The sequence below is a fragment of the Pectinophora gossypiella genome, chromosome 6 (genome assembly GCF_024362695.1).
Source record: "Pectinophora gossypiella chromosome 6, ilPecGoss1.1, whole genome shotgun sequence".
NCBI lineage: Eukaryota > Metazoa > Arthropoda > Insecta > Lepidoptera > Gelechiidae > Pectinophora > Pectinophora gossypiella.
The window spans coordinates 10,080,523-10,103,518 of NC_065409.1; the positions used below are offsets into that span (position 1 = coordinate 10,080,523).

The window sequence follows — 22,996 nt, forward strand, 5'->3', positions numbered from 1 at the left end:
GACGTGAGTTTAGGTCTTATTTCCCCGCCTTTCATATTCCTCGATCGAAGTTATCCGTCGTCTACTAATTAATAAACTACTTTTTCTAATCGATGTTCTAGAACATTCTGCTTGATCTCACAGTATCTTGCACGCAATATTAACATTGAACAGCTAACCTTACATTAACTTACTAACAGTTGTTTAATGTTATATAATTTATATGTCATGAATTAATGTTGTATGTAGGTGTGCATCTACTTAATAATTGTTATACAATATGAGCATGTTGCAATTGAATCATTATTTAGTTATGTATGTAGTACTCTAACCAGTAACAACATGCCAGTCAAATATAAGGATTTAAGATAAAATAAAACAATTGGTTCTTATAAATCGTTTTGGGGAATAAATCTTATGTTGCGCTAGAAAACCTTCAGTTTTGTAAAATGAATTCTTTCAACTCCGCGATAATATCAAGGAAACGGTTAGAAATATATTGATTTTCTCTGGGGCTCCGGTTACGTGTAGATAAAGTGAATTTTATATATAAATATTATAATTTTTAAATTTTCAGCGATATTTTTCGTACATATCAAAATATTCACAGAATTTCGTTTCGTCTTGGACACTGTATGGATTAGTTCGATAGTCGTATGATCAATGATCGCATCGAATATAACATTATAGTATGTCACCTTTGAAAGTCGTGCATCGAAGTACCATTAGAGCCTCGCCTGGACCGTTGCCAGAGGTGGATATTATTAGCACGCCGACAACGTCTGAGTTAATCAAGCTCAAATAAGATCAATAATTCCCGTAGGTGATGGTCTCAGGGCCGGTCGCGCCCGCGCCTCGCCTGTCACCCAGGATTACCGACAGGAGCCACCACTCACTTAGATGTACGGTGTGTGTCCAAAACTGCACTAAACGAACGTATTGACCTAATTACGTCGCTCCACCGCCTAGCAAATACATAAATTAGAGGGATAAGTGGCATCGTTTTATTTTGATGTGCCAATAGAGATCTATCTTGGGACACAAGAATTTATATCAGACAGGGTTGCAAATTGGTGTTCTGGTGATGAGGAATGTGGACTCTTTAAATTTGTAATGAGTTGTTTTAGTCCCTTTGATGTTTAAGCAAAAAGTTGCCCTGTAGGGAAGCACGAGGTCGGACGGATAAAGGAAACGGTTTATTGCTAATAGAGCTCGGACCGGTCCTCTGTGAGAGTCATTTCTTGGAACATTTACTTGCGACGTCAGGCCCTACTGACACCATGTGCGGTTCACTCTCATCTAAGATAAAAAGTTCAGTATTAAGTCGATGTTGTTCGCTGGACTTCATTCGACGACGGAACGAAGTTCGTATAATAAAAGTTAATTAAAATTCTTTGGAATCTATACACAGCTTATGAAAGGGTTGTAGAGTACCCAAGATTTCCAGGCACTTTGTACAGACAAGACATATTTGTACGCAGGTTGTGATTGTGATCAGTATCCGTCTGTCTGTTGCGGCTGTCGCATGTTTGTGTGCGATAAGACCACGAATGCGCATTAATATTGCAAAAACAGCTGTATTATGAATTTTATCATTACATTAGAGGTAATTGATGGAAAACTAAAATAGTGCAATTCAAAATGATTTGATGATTACTAGACTAATATCACGAGAATACATATTTACGCCATTGAGTAGTTTTTTCTTGATTAAGTTTTATATTAAACGTAGCTATGTATATCCACAATTTTTATTTTGTATGCATTGCGTATAATATCTGTATAGATACATAGTAACGTAAAACAGGTAATCAGCACTTTCTATCCCATTCATGTTATAATCATCGCGTGATATACCCGCGTGCCGGCAAGAGAAATTTTCCTCGTATGCATATAACTATAATGTAGATAGAAGAAAGATCAGATATACTATGATCTGATTTTAAAACTAAAAAGTAAAGTACGATACTACAGATTCCTAGAATATTTAGGACAATTGTTGAATGTAAATGTCGTTCCGAGCGTTGCCAAGCTCTGCCACCTCACTCGAAAATGCGAATGCGCTGTGAAACATATTTTTTATTATAGTTCCACCTCGTGCACAGATATTGTTGGAATTGAAAAAAATAGGGACTTAATTAACGGGATCGGCGACCCGTTAAATAGGGTACACCTCGTTGCAGTTTCAAAGAGATTGCCCCGACCGGCGAGCGGGCGCCCGTGATGCAACGCCAACCTGGTTTTCCCTGGGTGTAATACATCGCTTAAACGCTTCATTGACTATTTTAATACACACTCCACTGGATTTAATAACCTATTTAATAGGTCACTGTAATAAAAATACTTATTCAACACTTTTTTAAAAATATCGGACAGTCGACTAATTAATAGTGACCTTTTGAAATCAAGGCTGTGTAGCACGTTTATACATTTATTCGATTTTATAGTAAGCAAATCAATATAATTTGCTGGAGCTTTCACCAGGTACGTGCTAAATCAAGATTGTATGTTTGGAATAATGGTGGAAGACCGGTAAATTATTAACGCGGGTGTTAGTTATCGAAGTATTATGAAGAAACACTGGATACTGTAACGGGCAAGATGTTCGTGTCGGTGAGGGTCTATATCTGGAGAACACGTACACATGCCTACCTGGCCCCTGCCGGTCGGAGGCGGCGGCGGCGCGTGTTAATATGCCGATACCACCCTTACTCCCATTAAATTAAATTAATAATATCTTTACAACTAATCCCATTCTACCATTAAACCCTCCGTCCCTAAAAACGGATCGACGAATTTAAAAATGAGTATTTTAAGCGAGGGATGTAAAACTCGCTACAGTACTTATATCGTATATAATGTAGCAAGTTTTACGCTTACTTGACTTCGCTCAAATAAGCAACTTATCAGAAGCCCTATAAATTCTGTCTTTTATATACATTTTACAAACTTTAGCAGTTAAAAAATATATATTGTTTGCAACCAGAAAAACGTCACAAAGAATTGAAACACAGTTTATCAAAACGTTTTGTAAATACGAATAGGTATATAATAATGTATTAAGGATAAGGGAACGCAGCGTTTGATCCATAAATCGACGGGACGAATTTCGGAACTTCGCGTTCCAAAAAGAATCTATTTATAAAAGCATTCTGTATGGATATCGAAGTCTCGACGAGACGAGGCAACATTATGCGTAGCGAATATCTATTTAGTATAGTAGTATAATATTAAGCGCGCTAGTCCATTCCATGCATGTCCACGGATAGAAAAGGACAATCGATAATATCCCATACTGAGAGAAATACGAAGTCTGCTTATCCCAAAAGTGTTTTCAGACGTGGTTTTTGTGCATATTTATATTAATTAATCAGTTACCGAGTTGACTTACATTCAAATATCCGACTTGAATGTCTAACACCGCTTTGTCTTACATCTTGGGTTTTTCTTTGATAAAGAAAGGAATGAAATCACGCTTTCTGTACTCTACTCAAAGGCGTGAGACAGAGCCTTAGTACCTCGCCTACATACCAAACATATCTCTCCATAAAGCCAAGCAATAGCTCTTTATGGCTTTGTACTGTATATTATGTGTCTGTACAACTAACTATAAATACGTCGTAGACACACGCTGTGTTCGCCGACACCAACACAACATATACCTACTTAAAAATATAAGGGATAAATACAGTGAACTTGTTAAATATTAACTAGAAAACTTTTCGTGTTTAGGTTCAACTTTACGTTAAAAAAATACCCAGTACATTTATCCGGGCAGCCTAGGATAACACTATAACATAAACATCCTAAATACGTCCCACTGCTGGGCATAGGCCTCTCAATTAACCGGAGAAGTATGGAGCATACTACACCGGGCTGCTCCACTGCAGTTTGGTAGAGGTGATATTACGGCTAATAACCGGGACCGACGGCTTAAGTTACCCACTTTCAAACAACACACATACACACACAAACACTTTTATATATAAGTATTTGTCTCATGTAAACTATACAAAGGAAAAATATCAGGCATTTTTCAAACAATCGTGATTCAATTTTGACAGGTTGATTCTGAACGCCAATAAACGTAGAATTTCAGTGAGAACAATGTTGCTCGCTGATGTTTAATAAGCCTTTGATGTTTAATTTTGTTCTTGTCTTGATGTTTGTTTAGCAATTACTTCTCTCTATTTAAATATTCCATCGTTGCTCCACAGTGCGATATTATTTATTTTTATATTTCAGTTTATAAATCTGTTAAAGGTGACAGTTCGTAAAACGATCGCTTTTATGTAGCGTATAACGAACAATATTTGATACCTGGGTTGGAGCTGTGGTGCCATCGAGCCAGTGTGCGCGCGCCTGCTTTGCATACATAACTTAACCTGCTGCGTACTTTGCGTACTAACCACCGGTTTCGGACGTACTATTGCTGTATACGTATTCATTACGAGTTAGGTAATCGACAGTCGTTGGGAAGTAGTTGTGGATTGCGAATTTCATAAATCAAAACTAATTTAGGCTCGCGGTCCAGAGGGCGGAGGGTGGCTGTTCAATTTTGATCAAAGCTCGCAGGGCCGCGATTTGTCTACAATTTTGTTAAGGTTTCATTTCCGCATATATTTTTTTTAAATGCACATCGGCTGCTTTATATACCTTATATATGATGAATCGCGACTGTTAACTACTTAATTGCGTAGCTCTACTTACGTACCCATCACAAAGGATAATCCCGCCAATATGAATTAATTATAATGTACGTTTTGTTACGTATCCAACGTATCTACCTACGATAATGTGCATAACAATGGAGTTAATAAGTATAGTGAAAGCTGGGATAAGCACTTGCACCATTTGGTTACTTAATTAAATATTAAGGCATCCAAAACAGGAAAGGTTGCCTGGAAGAAATTGCTGCACGAGCAATAAAGCCGGTTGTTGTGCTTTTCTGTATATGTTGTCCTTATTTTTGTATCGTATGTCCATTGTGCTCAATAAAGTTTTTTTTTATCTAATGGAAGCTCAAAATTCATGATACCTTATCTTAAACAAAGATTCATCTTATGGGATGTGTGAATGAATTAGGTAATCTCAATTACCATAAAGTGGCGTGAAAGCGTATAAAATCAATTTAATTATCGTTATTGCTACCTATACGGGATCGCTTGAGTATTCTGTCGCTAAAATATTCCTTAATGTAACGTTATCCTTTCCGACACATTGGATGTTGTACTTTTAGGAGCTGTTACGCGACAAACGTATTACATTATTGATTTTAGTAATTCGGGAGCGTACGCAAGCGGGACTGGGGATCGGGTGGAGCTGTAAATTTGACGGACGATTCCTTGCCCATTGATCAGATCCAATTATTTCCGACTCAGCGGACCACGCGTCTATGTGTGTAAGGTAATCCGCGGGAAATTTGGAGCGGTCTCGACTGCGGCCCCAACTTCGCTGCGGGCCATCAATAGCTTATGCGCACAGATTGACATCTGTGAATGACGCTGAGTGTGCGGTTGCTATCTTTTTGTCTTAACTTTATGCAATAATTACACTATAAAACATCCAAAGGTGCATATACCTATGTATTGTACGTGAGTATAATATAGGTACTTGCCAATACATTTCGCGAATGGATAAGATTTATCCTGCTAAACTGACGACACAGGTTCTTCGCCACGCAACTGGGGATTTGTGGTAATATCATTGTTGATTGATATACGGCTTGTCGCACAAAATTTTATGGCTCGGTTTTATAAAATTGTTAACGCGGATATTGGGGCGTCTGGGTGACACTGACAGCGGGACAAGTGCGGCGCGGGCGGCGGCGTTGTGCCCGGAAGACAGCTATTCCGTATATTTACGAGCGAGCACTGAATGCCCGTCTATTGCCGCTAGTCCACACGCTGACGAGAAACGCCCTCCACTCGGCCTTGTTACTCTTGAATCCAAAAATGAACACTGAATTACTTTCACATATTTTATTCTCGACGGCACTGCGGACTGGGTTTGCGTTTTAGCTTAATCTCTATTCATCTCCATCTTTTAGCGTAAGCTACGTATAGCTATAAGCTCCTTCACTGCATTAAGTAAGCTTTCTTAGAATGTTAAGCCTTTGGATTTGTTTGAACGAACAAGCTAAAAAGTAAGTTTACAGATAAGTTATTTCAATCACACAGAGCACGTCTATCCATGTGGAGGACACTTGCGGCCACGGTTGTTGACCGCCGTCTGAATAAGTAATTGTGTACGGCTCGTTCACTAACATGTCATTGATAATTATTCACGCGACCACCGTAATATAGATATTTTATTTTGAACAAAAAGTAGGTATTGGAAAAGGGGTAACAGGGGTAAGAGTCAAGTGTTACATCGGCCCAACGATTTTCCTCCGTCACGTTCGACGCAGGCTTGTAATCCCATGAGATAACAGACTTGCCAATTAGTCTAATCAGACTCTGTGAATCGCGCGAGCACGACAATTGACCCAATATAGCGTAGATAACGATATACCTACACGAACATACGTCATGCTCATCTGTACAATTGTACCTACGTATATGAGTTGCTATACTAGCATATTTCCATGTACTGGCAATGGTACCACAAAGCGCTCTTATGAATAAATCCAAATATGCTTGATCACAACATTTAACGTAATGCGCAATAATAATATTATAATTTGAAGAAACACTTTGCCTTTTTAAATAATATAGTGAGTAGTTAAGAACATCCATATTCATGGCATGGGGATATACTTACTCGGCATTGCGAGTAGCAACAGCAACGCGGGCGCGGAGTTCTCCGCTCGGGGCTCGCCGGCTGAGGGCCTGAGGCTGCGCGCCTCGCTAAGCACTGTAAACACTGCCTCGGTCACGTAGCACCACTGCAAACTGTTGAATATTAATACACTAAATAATATCAGCTAGAAGAAATCCAACTGAAACAGAAGCTTTTCCCTGCTGAGTGCGGTGAATCCCGGACCCATGCAAATCCCCGCTCGCCGACTCAAATTGTGAGAAATTAAAATAACAGCTCGCTACTCCCGCCGTGTGCAGCATAATACTCTTACGTAATAGTAAGCTGCAGGCTGTCGCTTCCATGCGATAGGTCGTAGCCGAGCCACGCCACTCGACAGCAACAACAAACAAAGGCAACGTTCTCCTCGCCCTTAAAATTTTAAATGAAACGCGTGAAACGCAGAAATTAAAATATGTACGTTATTCGCCCCCCGATATTTTCGTTCAACCGTGTATAATTTAATTTGCATTCTCGTTCTTTGCTCATAATATTGTTTGCCGCAGAAAAGTCGTTACTCTCGTGTGATATAATGAAGTTATGTTGACGGGCGCCTTCGTATCGGAAGATGTTCTAAAAGGATGTAATATACTTAGTTGTTCTTTGTATTGAGTGTTGTAATGTTTTCTCGTTCAACGTCGTTTCAACTTTGCGTGTTGCTTTACAAGTATTTTTTCTTGGAAACTAGTGATTGATATGTTTTACGAGTAGATATCATCGAACGCTACGAAGCTACGAAGTGCTAGTTGTGTCATCGCACTTTAACAAGGTTTGTGTTTACAAGAGCCCAGCATCTGTTGCGAGTCTGGGGTGAGGAGGAGGACGTGGGGTGGTTGAGAAGGGCGTGCCCACGCACTCCACTCAACTGAAACCCCATGTCATTAATCTAGCGGATTTCGCTTCAGCTCACGTGATGGACGAGACTTAACTCTTTTAAAACGTTTTTTTTTATGATCTGTTGTCGGTAGATAAATAGAGACAAAGATAATAAAGTCCAGACGAGCTGTAGTCGTTGAACTTGTTGAATGACTTTATCAATGTTTATAGCTCTCGTACGGCGCCCGGGGTAAATTATCGTCGGGATGTCTCGGAGTGTCCTCGTCGGCATCGTGTCACCTAGCTTCGTTGTAAATAAGTCGTAGGGTGCGCCCACACGTCGTGAGTAATTCCATACAGTTTTGATACATGTTCGAGCTGTAGCTATACCTATACAATATACATGTATGCCTTGCCCTGCCCATCTGAAATTGACATCATGCCGTTCCACCTAAGCGCATCTCTACTCAAGGCTATTGTTTACGAGATGTATGTACTTACAGTACTTGTAGTCACTTACTAGTACATAAATAATGTTGTGTGGGAATGCGAAGCTCAAAATACCATGACCAATAAAAGCGTGAGTTCCTGCAGTAGGCACCTATACCGTGCAAAAGTTAAATATAGAAGTTTGTTGAACTCGTTAGATAGCATTTTCTACAACAGTAGGTACGCCTGAAAATGTGTAGAGAAGCGAAATGGAAATAGCTGAAAGCAAACCAACTGGCGGGTGTATTTGTGTAGTGGTCCAGAAATTCGGCTCCTTTGTAGTTGGAAGTAATGGGATTGCAAGTTTCGTGTACCCAAAGCTAACACCAAGAAACTACACTGCAATTACAGTTTTCATATCAACCGTATATCTCAGTACTAGTTGCTAGCCTTTAGATAACCTGATTCCTTCATTGATCCGGATGCTATGCGAGTCCAATGGGATGTAACCTGTACTCAAAGTTTACTGTCCATGACTTTTCTCATTTCACGACAATTGCCTAATGAAAATGCCTTCAAAGTTGCCGGTAAGCTTTATTTTATAAGGATTATTACATTTATATGAGACGCCTGAAACAGCAACAACCAATTTATTATAAAACATAAAATTACGTGCTTTGAAATTTTGGTCCTCTTTAATTTGTCAAATCTTTAAAAAAAGGTCGTTTAGTTTATTAACTATTCTCTTCACGTTCTGTCTAATCCAAAGGGGGATTTAAAAAAAATCCTTAAAACAAATCGGATTTTGCTAAGCCGGGATTGGAGAGTAGGTAATCCGAAAAGAGCAGCAAGAGAGAAGAGTATGTCATTAGTATTCTGTTGCCAGATGCCCATAACGAGCGAGTGACGCATCTCAGTCCAGCGCCCCTTGCGCGGAGCCCTGTCGCGTTCAATTACATTTAATTGATCTTGATATAATTACCATTTATGAACCGGCCAGCGCTTCTACTACTGAACAGTATTTCTAAATCTGCTCATCACATTGTACTGTTCTACTCTATGAATAAATGTTGTAGTAGCTTGTCTTTTACAAACCGACACTCTTATTGAGATATGACCAAATAAAAAATATTTCAACATTCAACCTGTACATAAACGGCAGGCGCTTTCTGTTGTAATGTAAGTAAACGGTCTCAATGTAGATTCATATGATAAAATACTATTTTGTTCACAACCTTCTACTATTACTCTCATTAACACACAACTCTAGAGCTAACATTCTTTCACATAACAAGAAAAAGATGTGACCGATTTTCTTGATCTCTATGAATTTACAAATTTTAATTTTATATCTGCTAATGTATCCATTAGATATCTTTCTTTTATTTATCTGCCACAGTTCTTAACTGACGTTTGATGAGCTGGATGTTTGAGCTAATTAAATTTTACTTCATCATACAGAGGAACAAAAGTAGGACACTAACTCTACCATCCCCTTAAAATTTGTGCCAAGCAATTTCATTGTCTCCGTTCAATATTATGTCGTGCACGTTTATTATCCTTTTAGTCGGGACCAATTGGATTATCCCATCGTGAATCTCATTTTATTTGTAGTAAATAAATTTCAGGACGTTACATTGGCTCGCTTGTTATTGGTTTAAAAACAGAAAAACGTCTGGTGGCTAATGCTCATCGTATATTAACATAGAACATTATAAACACCATCTGCTGTAGAATGCGATGTTTACAAACACAAGTTTTTGGAAATAAACGAGACTAAGCAGTGGCGGGCGGCAGCGCGATGAGGGCGCGCACTGAGACGAAGCGCAGGCGCGCTCTATAAAAAGTCGGTTTGTTTACGTGCCCGCCGGATATGACTGGACGCGGCGCACCACATGTGTAGTGGTCATTGTAAACTTCTCGCACCTACCACAGGCTAAGTATACTATACCTGGGACGCCTCCAACTCACTACTCACTGCTACTATTATACTTCGCGAAATATCTATTTAGCTACTGTTTTATAAAATAAATTGAAATATCCGTAACGTTTACATTTTAATTAATAACAATAACAGTATTTTGCAAACAATGCGGTTTCGCTACTGAAGTTGCTTTTGAACCGGCCAACTAGTGTGGAGCTCACAATAAAGAAAAGCTATTTCGCAATAGCAAAAGGTCAGAAGATTGGCAACTTGTTCTGTACGTACTGTACAACTCAATGGCTCGAAATAGAAAGTTGTAGAAAAGTATTTGTTAATTTCTGAACTTTAGCAAACAAATGTGTCATTTCATTATGCTGAGATTCGAACAAAAAGTATTTCTCAATAAAACAGCTTGTAAACTCCGCATGTCGCCGTCTGTTTCCTTTGAATCGAGTAAAATGGCTTCTTGTGATTTCACGTCTATATTCGGTCACACATTTCATAATAATACGCGGGAATATAAATTAGTTTTAGATTTAAACTCTTGAACAGACGTTGGAAACGGTCTTGCGGCACACTAGAATCCTTATGAGTATTGGTGGCACGTAGCAATCCTTTACGCTCGGAGAATGAGTCACGGCTATTGTGTCGTTGTGTTGCCATAAATAGCGCTGAGATGCGGGAGGGTGGCAGCTTGGTGCAGCCGACATCGCCCGGATCACTGTCACGTGTACAATTAGAACGCAAAAGAGCCCACTTCGTTGTCTCGCCACCGGAGAGCTCCCCGCACACACCGAAAACTAACTAGACTTCGCATAAGAGGGCACTCGCTCTTGCCCAGACGATGCTCTATACCTACTTTAATTCTGCCATCCCGAAACCATTCATTGACTGTGACGTATATTGCTTACTATTTTTATTTATCCTAGAATTAGTCAATCAAATTGCTTTTAGAGCTCCTACAAAAAAATCACAACGATTTGTTGAATTGATTCGTAGTCTATTTTGCTTTGTGATCTGGGGCTCAGTGTCCACAAGAGCGGTTCTGTACCGCGTATATTCTGTGTAGCACCTTCCACTTTTCCAAATATAACCTTTATCTCATCGCCACAATATTTCGCTCGTTTAGTGAAAGATCATAACTTGCGTCGTTACTTTATTGACTCGTGCGAAAGTAATAAATAATGTTGTACGCATCGTTATCACAGCTCATAGGATATTACTTTCTTTATGCCTTTTCATATTTCGGAACTTATTACCCTCTCACCAATGAAACGCTTTATGTCGAGGTTACCAGTATTAATATATTACAAAGTTATTACTGATATGACTTTTATTTTAATACACACTTGTAATTTGGTCTACTTATTGCATGTCTAAATGTTACAAAGTCAGTACGAAATTACTTCTGCAGATCAAATGTCAAATTACGCTAATACTCAGAAAGTAATTTCACTTGGGAATAGAAAATAAGAATAGAACGGGTCGCAGTGGACACTGCGTATACTTGTATACTTACCTAACGGAAAAAATACAAATGTTTAAATGATAAAGCGTATTGTATTTACTTTACTATCAGTCAGATTCAGATAAATATATTTCAAAACGAAATGATGTAGGCAGCGTATTACATCGATCCTTTAATAATGTCCTTAAATATACTTACTTGGAATCAAATGAAGCGTGGGAATGTAGCATATTGGTCGCGTCTCGGGGGAGAGCAGGTGCCCAAAAGGAAAGAAAGCGTTGAGAACTGCCAAGGACCGACCACCGCCCGACCCCCTCGCTGTGATTTATAACGTCTTCGTCGACCCCTGCCCCACCACAGGTATTGACTGTATCGGGTATACTATCGGACCCGCTTCATCCAACTTCAAAAAGGGGTCTCGTGACGTCTTTTCTCCGACATGCCTATTGTAAATGGAACACAATAACAGTGAAATTGTGCTATTCGCGGGAAATAGCAAGTATATTTTTTAGGAAATTTCTTCGCTTTGGGATCTTTTCCAAATTTTGTGTTGTACCATTTTTATTATCACTGAAGTTTATTAAGTACTTAACCAAGTAATATCCTTACTTGAAACCATTATTTTTAAGGTCAAATAAACTCCGCTGTTTTTCTTAATCTGAATTCTCAATATTGTTGAATAATGGAATATTACGTTCATCATTAAATATTTGCTCATTATGGAAGCTGCAACAGATTTCCCATAAATCTCGGATGTGCTCTCAAAATATTACACGCAGGGAGGCGTAATAGGATGTTTACATTGGTACATTGTGTTTGGTGTCGGTCGGGAAGGGTGAAGTCGTTACGTATAGTGTACATATAAGGTACGGTCGTAGGCTTAGACAAGTTCGGATGTTGTTAGGAGATGATAGTTGAGAAGATTAATGTTGAGCCAGCATCCTGGCGTGTTCTGAAAATTCAATAGACGAGCGCTGCGTAATCTTGCGGTCGTCGCGGCGGCCGTGAAGAGCCCGCGCTAATCCCACTATCACTACCAAACGGCAACCCTCCAAGTAAACAAACAACAATGATTAAACTTAACCGTTTCACAGCTTTACTATCGCTCATTGTGACTGACAGACTAATTGGAGCAAGTAACGCCTGTCCTTTATGAAAAGTTTTACCATTAAAGAATTTAAGAACAAGGCTAGGCTCAGAGTCGTATATTCAATCTATACATATTCATCTTCTTTTTGCTACTCCTATGGGTAATACACAAGAATATTTGGTAGAATTGTTTTGAGTTGATTTTTGGTTTTAGAAAGTTTGCTAAATTAACTGTGGATTTCCGCTTTGATTATTGACAGTGTCAGTAGCTATTATATTAAATATCAAAACTCCGGAAAAGTGTCACTTTCTCTCCTCGATGAAGAATAGCGTCGCTAGGTCTGTGTTTACTTCAACCCCTATCCTAGACAAATGAAGGCTTCCTTGCCTGATGGTATTAAACTGGCAAGCTAGTTCCAGAAGTGGAACGTATCAATATACGTTGCTTATTAAATAACATGTTAAAATGTTGGCGGCCATATTGTTCTGGATAGTTTTTGCGTCGCACAATGTAGCTGCGCTCGCTTATTGCCCAGCAGCCGCTCAGGCAATTGTACTCAATAACCACTTCCTAATTTTCTCGTTTCCGGAGCCCCACTCCGCTATTTACGTTCGTCACCATAGCAATAAACACGCATATTTATTTTATGATCTCCTATTAACGTTTAAATCACCTACGTTATTTAATATATAGTATATTATAGAGTTTAATACTGCAATAAACTAAATCTGCGACGACAGGTTTAGAAATAACATTTCATCAAATGTAACAATTTATTTCCCCATGTCAGAAAATTTTAATGTTTCATGGAGTAGCATAAAAGTTCAGGTAACACAATATTTTCGGGCTAATTTTAATGTGCATAAATTATAACGTTATTATAATAAAATGCTTTTTGAAAAGGATGGACGTTGTCTACATGATAGATTCAAAGCCCAAGGGTACTTCAGTTTTTCAGCGGCGATGGGCCGGAGGGTGAGGCGTGTAGAATCGAAATTTAATTTCGCTTCCACCGGCCAGCCGGCTATCTCGGGCGCATAAAATAAAATAAAAGTTGCGTGCGTAGTAAAAATTATTTCACCGTGAATGAAACACAGAATGTAAATTGGAATACAGTGCTTAAATAACCGCTACGGGCCGTAAAGATTTTTACACGAGCAATCTTGTTCTTGGCGCGTTCGATTTGGATTTTTAATTCGATTTCATGTACTGCATGATTACCTCATAAAAAACATGTCACGTTATGGTTCCGAAATCATTTGGAGTACCGGCTGGATGTGCTAGTGGTGCTCGTGTTTTGGCACGAACTCTCTGTCAATATTTCGATTCGCAGCCCAGAAACGTCATCTATAAACGGGCGTATTTATTACTACAGAATTAGTAGTACACGTCCCTGAGACGATCGCTTTGATTTCTTAATATAACATGTTGTCGTCGACAAGCTCGTTTCGATGGTGAGAATACTGGACTAACGTAGTTGAAAAATCGTGTTCGTTTCAGCAGATCTTGGCTAAAGATGTCGTTAACTGATTTCAGCACATGGTGGGGACGGGCATGGCGGCCCCGTTCCCTGCGGCGGCGGCGGCTGCGGCCGCGGCAGCACAGTTCGCCGCTAACGGAGACGCGCTGGCCGGCGTGAAGGCGGAGGCCGGCGGGCCGACCGCGCCGCAGACGCTCGTCAAGAGCGAGGGCCCGCCCCCGCCTGCGCAGCTGCCTCCCGCTAACTTCTCACCGCAGCCACCGCCACAGTCACATGCACCGAATTCCATAGAAAACCAAAATAATAACTCAGTAAGTTTACATGCATTTTCATTTCATTCCCAACTTTCCCAGTTTAACGCCTTGTACCATTCTCATCACCAGTAGTCTGTAGTTCAGCTTTCTTCCGACATATTCAATCACCCTGGATTTTAAGGTTGATTGTCATTAGACCCTTAACCTTCAGTTTGGAATGTTGTAATCCACAGCAAAGCGAAGGTGAATCAAATGAAGAAAACAATGGTGTGAGTGCGGCGGCAGTGGCGGCCCAGCAAGCGGCGGCGGTGGCGCAGCAGGCGGCGGCGGCGCACGCGGCGGCCGCGGCCGTCAGCGCCGCCGTCGCCAACGCCGCCACCGCCACGCCAGACAAGGCACTCGTCCCCGTCTCACAGGCGTCGCAACCCAAGCGGCTACACGTCTCAAACATACCTTTCAGATTTAGAGATCCCGATCTCAGAAATATGTTCGGGGTACGTACAAAATTAACTTAGATTCTACTCCCTGCTTCGACCAAAAATCAAGATAGAGTACGAATAAATTAACATTTATATTGTTCAAGATGGAAACCTCAAATTTTGTGAGATATGAAAAGCACTCAACGCGGCTTCTTAGATAAATTAATCGTAAGCCACACTCAGGTAACGTAACACGTGAGAGTGGGGAACATTTATTAAGAGGCTGTAAGCAACTCTTCATGTTATGCGTAGTCTAATTGCTTTTTGGTCTGTGACTTATCATTTCGACACCTTGTCTTTATACGTATAGCACAGCATGAGCGAATCGTTTCAATGTTATTGAGTGACGCGCCGGATCGAAATTTTAATTTCCGTCATTTTGCCTTTCAGCAATATGGCACAATACTTGATGTAGAAATAATCTTCAACGAACGAGGCTCCAAGGTAAGCATGATCACGAATACATCTGCCCCGATAAAGTGGCTCTCTGAAATCCAGCCTCGTCTGGATTTCCGTGTGGCCACTTCCATTACTACAATAGAATAAGTAAACAAATTAAAATAAAGCATTATATAAACACTTTGAAACTAACATTTTGCAGTCGGTTAAACCAATGCTTTATTTTAATTTTTAAATTGAAATGTGGAAATAACTCTGAGACTTCATTTTTGGTATCTTTAATATTGGTAATTTCTGAACAATCTACATAATTAAACAGTATTGATAAATAGTACATTCACCAAGGTATGAAAGTGACTGATTACCAAAGAGGGCGTAGTTTGAGTTAATACACCCGAGTTGGGAATCTTACTTTCTCCCGAGCGATAGATACATAGGGCTTTGAACTACACCTACGAGGAAAATAGCCAACTTGTGTACCTAATCACTGTTTTTTTTTTAATTACGTAAAGCCAAGCTACGGCACGCAGTCCTCACCACTAGTAACATTTTACAAAGTTGGATATGAAAACTTTTTGTCTTTTGACATGTTAGCAAAAAATAATAAAAAATGGTTTTCATACACTTACTTAGCTTCCCTTCAGCATTTAACGGGAATTTGCCTCCCGCTTATTTTGTATGCCAATAAAGTCGTACTTTCGGCCCCCTTTTCAAAAAGGAAGAAGGCACTTTCCCAGTAGGTGTGGTATAAACAATATTGGTTTCCATATTTCAAACTTGGTAAACACTTCTTAGCATTGTATTGGTACTTTCAAATTTAACTTCTTCATGCGTCTTGTCATTGAATATTTGATGAATAATTTTACATAAATATAACATTGACTGCTAATAAGTGTTTCATCTTAGTATAATACTTGTAATTGCTGCCCAAACCAAAGTAACTCCCCGATTCATTCAAATATTTTCTTATAATACCTAAAATCTCTTGTCTTTTCTGTTCATGCAAATAAATTAATTATCCTGACTTAACCAAAGTCTTAAGGCAAATGGGCTTAGTTAAAATATTAATATAACTTAAATGAGTTTTAAACATATTTCTATCTCATAGCATATTCTTGGTTTTAATGTTTGGTGCAGTATCTCTATTTGCATTGTATATTTATCATTCAATAATAACGTCTCTGGACCTGATTCTGATTTGAAAATTATGTGATCTAGTTTGTATTCCTTGTTTGTACCTTTGACATACTTTTCTCTTTATTCAGCATCATTCTCGGTGTTTAGTTGTGGTAGATGTTACCTTGCCAGTCGGCTAGAATGTTATGTAAGTACTTGTGATTTACAAAAGTAAGTCATCGGTGCAACGCAATTTATTAATACATTAAAAGTTATTGATACTCAAAAAACAACTCACTGTAAATGTCAATCCCAAATACTGAACGAGAGATATAATCGAAGTGACTTATGTAATGATTGGATTGACCGCTTTTTCGTGTTTACTGCTTTCCTTGTGTCAGTTTGGTGACGCCCCTACAGTAGTCCATGCTCGCTCATGTCAGAAATATTTTACTCTTTTCAAATAATAGCTCCAAATTATTTTTTCTTCAATGCCTCACATGGGATATGCAGTATTAGAGAATGATGCATCGTCACTTTAACAGCTGATTTCCTAAGTCATATTTCAGGACAGCTCTATTATTCATCACTAATACGGTTGTTAAGATCGTCCAAACTGCACCGCTTTTTACATGAATGTGATTTGTTCATCAAATTATTTTTTTAATCATAGTTCTTTAAACTGAATTGGCTACTTTCTTGTTTGTCATTATTTAGACGTAATGTCGTCACCTATTTATGTGTGTGTGTAGATTGGATGAGGATTCATTCTGAAGTATTTAATCTAGTCTAGATTGATAATGACTTATTTTCTGTCCAGTATGTAATATTAATATCAGTTTGTTGAATCATATGCTTCCTAACAAGGGAATATATTTTTTCATTAGTTTTGGGCATGTATATTTCGCTGATCCTAAATACTGTGTTAATAAATCTTTAACGTAAGTTACGATTACTAGAAATAACTAGGGTGCATCACTTAGTTTGGCTTTACCTGAGTTGTGACTCGTCTTCCCCGCCGGCCTCCATGCGCCGGCGTCGTCGTCGTGGCTTGCATTGCTCCCTCAATGGCGCCCCTCGGTCCCGGTGCTCCGGCGGCCCCCCGTTAGATCTCTGTCTGTCTCTGCCCACTCCCTGTGTTCCCAACAAATACACGCACTCAGAATGGTAATAATAGAGCTGTCATTGCTTTTATAAGTGTAAGCGTTTCGTACAATCAGCAACTTGTTTGCCACTTTCACAACTCGTCTCTTCCACTGTATTGTGTGCTGTGCTAGCTGCTTTTTGTATCTATGGGTTATCACCATGTATTGACAGTAGTTTACTTTGTCTTAGCACGACCGATTGACAAGTCGTTTATGACCAAAATGTTTTGTGTTCTAAATGTCTTTATCCAATAATCGGTTTTTGTTTAAAATCCACATACAAGTTAAATACATGTAATTTTACACCCAAAGATTGAAAGGTTTTAGGTTTCTGGCACTGTATATTACTGCACTTTGCTATTATGTGATAAGTACAATAGGTACCGATAATATTCTTAAAATTTTTAGTGAAATTATCAATCTGTTGACAGATACATGCAAATGACGTTGTATGTAATTATGTACTCAATATTGATAGTTGGACAAAACGGAAACATCACAAGTTGTCCAATATCTGGTACTTAGTTTAAAACTAGCTGGTTTAGTTGTCTGCATGGCCGGTAATTTTTCTGTATAGATCAAATTGCAGCTAACACACAGGATAATTTGATTGAAGTAGAATTACCAGAATACGAGTCGATATACTGTACACAGCGATGTAAACTCCTTCCAATAGTACATACTACTAGGTCGAGCGACACTGTATCAATTGACTGTTATCCAAACGCTTATGTGTACCCATTCAGCTAGAATACGCTCAAAGTATCAACGTAATCAAACGATAAAGTCCTCTCGATATTTCACTAGAATATTTAAATAAAGAATATGCAATGCATAAATGTTAATTTTTGTTGCACGTTGTTTTTTGAGCGACGCTGTTTTTAATGCATGTTTTGTCTGTCTTGCATGCAGGGATTCGGTTTTGTAACATTCGCAAATAGTGGTGATGCGGAGCGAGCACGAGAGCGTCTTCACGGCACCGTGGTTGAGGGCAGAAAGATAGAGGTGTGCATGACTCAATGATTACCATCCGTAGCACTATGTAACTTTAACATCCCGCTCCTGCGCCACCGCCACCGCAACCTGCGCTCGTCTGCTCTGTAGTTACTGTCATGCGGCGGCTAGCGAGCTCGACCGCGCCCGCGCCGCCGCGCGTCGCTAGCCGCTAGCCCGCGCATTAGCACTAAGTATGCCGTCGTCTAATCCACAAACAAACCTTATTTATTTTATCCCTTTACTCTCTAGACGGTCATTTAAAATGCCGATCGAATGAGAGACTGTCTCACAGAGAAATGTAGAACGAACAGTACCGTCACAATGCCGCAGAGGTAAGACTACATACACAACTTTTAGTTCCAACTACATATCTATTTGTCTTTAAAAGTCCAAATACTAACATACAGCTACGGACGACAAAATGGCATTATTCAGGGAAATCCCCTTAAATAAATATATTCCTACACGATCTCTACACAAATCCTGTTTTACCTGTCACTAACAAAACAGTGTCGAACGTCTCCGCTAATCATTGAGTTGCGCAATGTCTATGAGGATTAAGTATTATAATCATTAATATACAATTTTCTTATGTCTTGATTAAGTGAGACATTTGGCACGCCATTGGCTGACTTTACAAGTTTTACTAATAACACTCGAATTAATATGAGAACTGAATGAATGAAATGAATCTATTCACTTAGCTTAATTTACTTTTTACTATGAATGGGTTCGAATCCCGTTTTGAGTCTTCTGATGTGTAATTTATTGTGAATATCTAAAATAAAACCAATATTTCCACATTTAATGTTATTTTATTTATTTTAATTGATCATTATTTTCTTTTTATTAACCTTTAAAAGTCAGCCAATCAATTTTCAAGTTGTGATGAAAGGCAGAATTTTGACATGTAACTTCCCAAAACAGGTGAATAATGCGACAGCGAGAGTTCAGACAAAGAAACCCCCGGCGGTGCCCAACGGTGAGTTCTTATCTCAACCACCATACTCAATTATAAATTCATCCCGTGTTCCCTGTCATATATTTACCTTTAATTGTGCGTGGCAGTCAAACCCACAGTCGACTCGTCCATTTACCACAAACATAGGTTATTTGGTTTGATGGTTCCCCCTTCAAATGCATAATAATTGACACTTTATTAGCTGAACTTCACTTGTTTATTGTATAATGCATCCTGGAATTTTCTCTTTTTAATCCGTCCAGTTATTCTGGCTAGAAATGGATCAGTTCCCACTTTGGGTGAGAGAGCTGGATTAATAAAGATCGGTGTTGTCCATGTAAATGTACCTACTTTATGCGTGTTGGCTAGATCCGTTGTCTGAATGCAAGTAGGTGAATGCTATTTAGAGAATGAGTCCACTGTCAGCGCCGGAGACAGTCTGCCCGGCCGCACCGCACGCTCACACGGCCACCACTTACCGAACATGCTCTGTGCTGTACATACATGGTGTGCCAGTGGCGGCCCGTCACCACGCTGGCTGTCTCCGGCACCACTCTTTGCCTGACAATATTCACTGTGTCTGAACGGATAACACCCATGTTAGACAGCTTGCTAGATTACAATACACACCTTTTCAAGCTACAGACTGATGTTATGAACGTTCGCTGGAATGAATGCAACTCTTGCACTATAACATTTCAATCCTTTAGTAGAGAATGACTTCTAGGCTGTCTTCTTTGTGCTAGCCATTAGATACTGTGTGTAGTAGTGTGTCCGCCGCTAACGTAACCTTTGTGTTTTGTTGCAGTGTGTGTCCAGTGGCCAGAAGGTGAGGCTCGGTTACCCTCTGTGTATGATAACGGTACTTTATACTTTAAGACACGGAGCTTAAGCGTTACATTATTTTAACATTCATCTGAGCATGATCTTTCTTTACTTAATGTGGTGGGACTATGTGGTTGACTAGTTGGATAGCTCGATGAGATTTTGTATGTCACTTTATGAATTTACAGCATTCGTAAAAATTGTTGTTGAGGTCATGCTTGTTTAGAGCAGTAAGTCACCGGCTAGGTGTAATGTGATGATGTATGAGGCGGGTGACTCGACTGGCGCTGTAACGCGGCATGGCCCCCGTTTCCCGGGCACTAAAAGTTAATAATACACGAATTGCCTCGTATCCTAGTCTTGTTATGCGATTTGTATGCTAGTCTTGTTGAGTAACCTAGATTTTCTATTAATTGTGATTAATAGTTAAAACTTATTATTTCTTTCTTTGTGACTTTTCATGATATGGTTAGTATATTTTAACTTCAAGCTGTGGTATGGTAATGCCTGTAGATTGCTCCTTTATATCCTTAAAACAAATATGTGCAGACCAAACATTAAGAACAGGCCCCCAGAAAGAGTAGCATCAGACATCTTGAAATACTTCGTTCCAGTAGTTCCACAGCCTCTAGCCAAACACAGCGGTCGTTGTATTCCTAAAACGAGCGAAGTGCCGCTTTCGGGCAATTGCAAAATTGTATGAAGGTTTCATTTAAAGTTATAGGTAGGTCCTTACAGCTTGACCAAATAATATTTTTTAAACTTTATGGTTATCACCCCTTATATAGGAGGGCAATTCTAGCCTCGTTTGGCGCAATACCATATTCGTTATAGAATTCCTATTCCTCGTCAAAAGAGGTACCAAAGAGGAATGTCACCGGGGAAGGAGCGTCACTGTGATGACTATGTATTACTGGTAATTATGTAAGTGGGGCCGTCTCGTGTGTACGAGGCTCGCGTAGTAAGCCCGCGACAGACGGTCCACGGTAGGGCGTTGGCCCGGGTCGGGCCGTGGCGGTTGTGTGAGCGCGCTGTGCCTGGTGCCGCAGGGCTGCGGGTGTCGGGCGTGACGTGGCCGTGGCTGGGCGCCGCGCCGGCCGCCGCGCCCGCGCCGCCGCTCGTGCTGGCGCCGCGCGCCGCGCAGCGACGCAGGTACCCCCCCTCCCCCGCACCCCCCGCATGCTAGTCTGTTGTGTTGCATGTAGCGGCCGCCGCGCGCCGCCCGCGCCCCCCCGCGCCCGCGCCGCCCGCGCTGTCTCCGCACGCGCTGTCGCACGCTGTGTTGCCCCGCGCCGCCTACGCGTCGCCGTTGCACGCCTATGCACAGTGAGTACTCCCGCACCTCCCAACCCTGTCCGCCCTCCAGCACAGACCGCACTAAGTAACTGCCCTACTCCCTTCCTCTCCTAGCCTTTCACGAAGCGAAAGTAATTTCAAAATAAGTATCATCGCAAACTTGGTATTTTTGTATTCATAAGAGTGGCCCTTAATTACCAACATTAAGGTCTTCAGAAGATTCATAGATAATGAAGAAATTAGAGCCAACAAAATCTGAAGTGAAGATCTAGTTGCTTCCCTAAAAAAGTTTTATTTGTTTGAATAAATATACAACTTACTTTCAGGAAACAAGAATGAAACGTACGTAACGGTTCAAGAAATACACTGACACTTTTTATAAATTTTAAATTCAACAGAAGGCGAGGCTCATATCTTCCATTCTGTCCCAACTGTTAACCCGTCCACTTCCCATCCAGTCCCGTAACACTGGTATGATTAACATTTTAATTAGATTAACATATCGAGCACAATTACTTTAGCAACACGTTATTGTGACTAATATAGCCCGTACCGCACTTAGCCACGCGAGGTCGACATCTAGCCTCATATGATTTACGTATATTTTCATCTGCTACTGCAAAGCGGTCAATGCTGAGCTAAATACAGTGTGAGCGCTATAAAGTCATCAGATTAATAGTAAAAAATATATTATTAAAGCTCAAGTGAAATTATACGAAACCTTTTGATTGGAAATGACGTGGATAAAATATCACTAATTATAATTCAGTTCATGTTTTTTTTGGAAATTATTGCTTAATTTCATCTTGGATTTCTCCTGATGGTGACTATTGACGTCTACTTCTGTCATTCGTAGCTTTTACTGTTGAAACGTTCAAAGGATTGATGAATGGAAAAAAAAATAGTAACAATATGTTAGTAGAATAGTAGAAACAAAACATCTAGCTCAGAATTGTGATGAATCTGTACCAGTATTGCTTTGTTGTTGTTAAAAAGTGTTATGTTGTAGTTTCTTTTTGTTTAAAGGAAACTAGTAGAGTCATGAGCAATATAATGTACCCACTTTAGGACTCTGTCGCACTAACATATTTGACAGTTAGTGAGATGTACAGTTCAATTTGTCAAAAAAGTTAATGTGACATGGTACCAAAGTGTATACATATTAATGCTCGTGACCGTACATTGGTAGGAAATGGTCAATAAAGTAAATCCTTTGATCCGTGATGTGATAATCGCCTAATGTTATTGTACAATGCGTACAATAACTACGGACTGAACGACGTCAATTTAGTCCGCGAGCGATGCACTAAATAAGACATCATATTCTTATTACATTTGGACCAGCTTCATTCCCCAGAGACCATCACGTGGCTTACAGTGCGTCTGCGGTCCATCCTAACTTGCCTTAGCTCACAGTTAGCGCTTAAAGTGAATTATTTTTAAATAACTGTTCTAATATTAATCGGTATTTGTTCTTCACTATCTTGCACTTTACTTACACCTTTACTTACTAGATAAACTAAATATTGCATTTGTTATTT

At 39.8% G+C, this 22,996-nt stretch overlaps 1 protein-coding gene across 6 annotated transcripts in view; it reads left to right on the top strand.

Annotated features, from left to right (window-relative positions):
• The window catches only part of LOC126367694 (RNA binding protein fox-1 homolog 1-like), a 38,993-nt gene that overhangs the window by 12,303 nt on the left and 3,694 nt on the right, over positions 1–22,996 (top strand). For 3 of the 6 annotated variants that reach the window (XM_050011345.1, XM_050011346.1, XM_050011348.1), the window contains 7 exons: positions 14,041–14,295; positions 14,472–14,732; positions 15,108–15,161; positions 18,290–18,382; positions 19,301–19,355; positions 20,143–20,196; positions 21,365–21,485. In XM_050011345.1, coding sequence (XP_049867302.1) covers positions 14,041–14,295; positions 14,472–14,732; positions 15,108–15,161; positions 18,290–18,382; positions 19,301–19,355; positions 20,143–20,196; positions 21,365–21,485 — 893 coding nt within the window. Of the gene's footprint in view, positions 1–14,040; positions 14,296–14,471; positions 14,733–15,107; positions 15,162–18,289; positions 18,383–19,300; positions 19,356–20,142; positions 20,197–21,208; positions 21,312–21,364; positions 21,486–22,996 lie in introns of all 6 variants that reach the window. The other 3 variants (XM_050011349.1, XM_050011350.1, XM_050011347.1) reach the window with 2 other exon arrangements.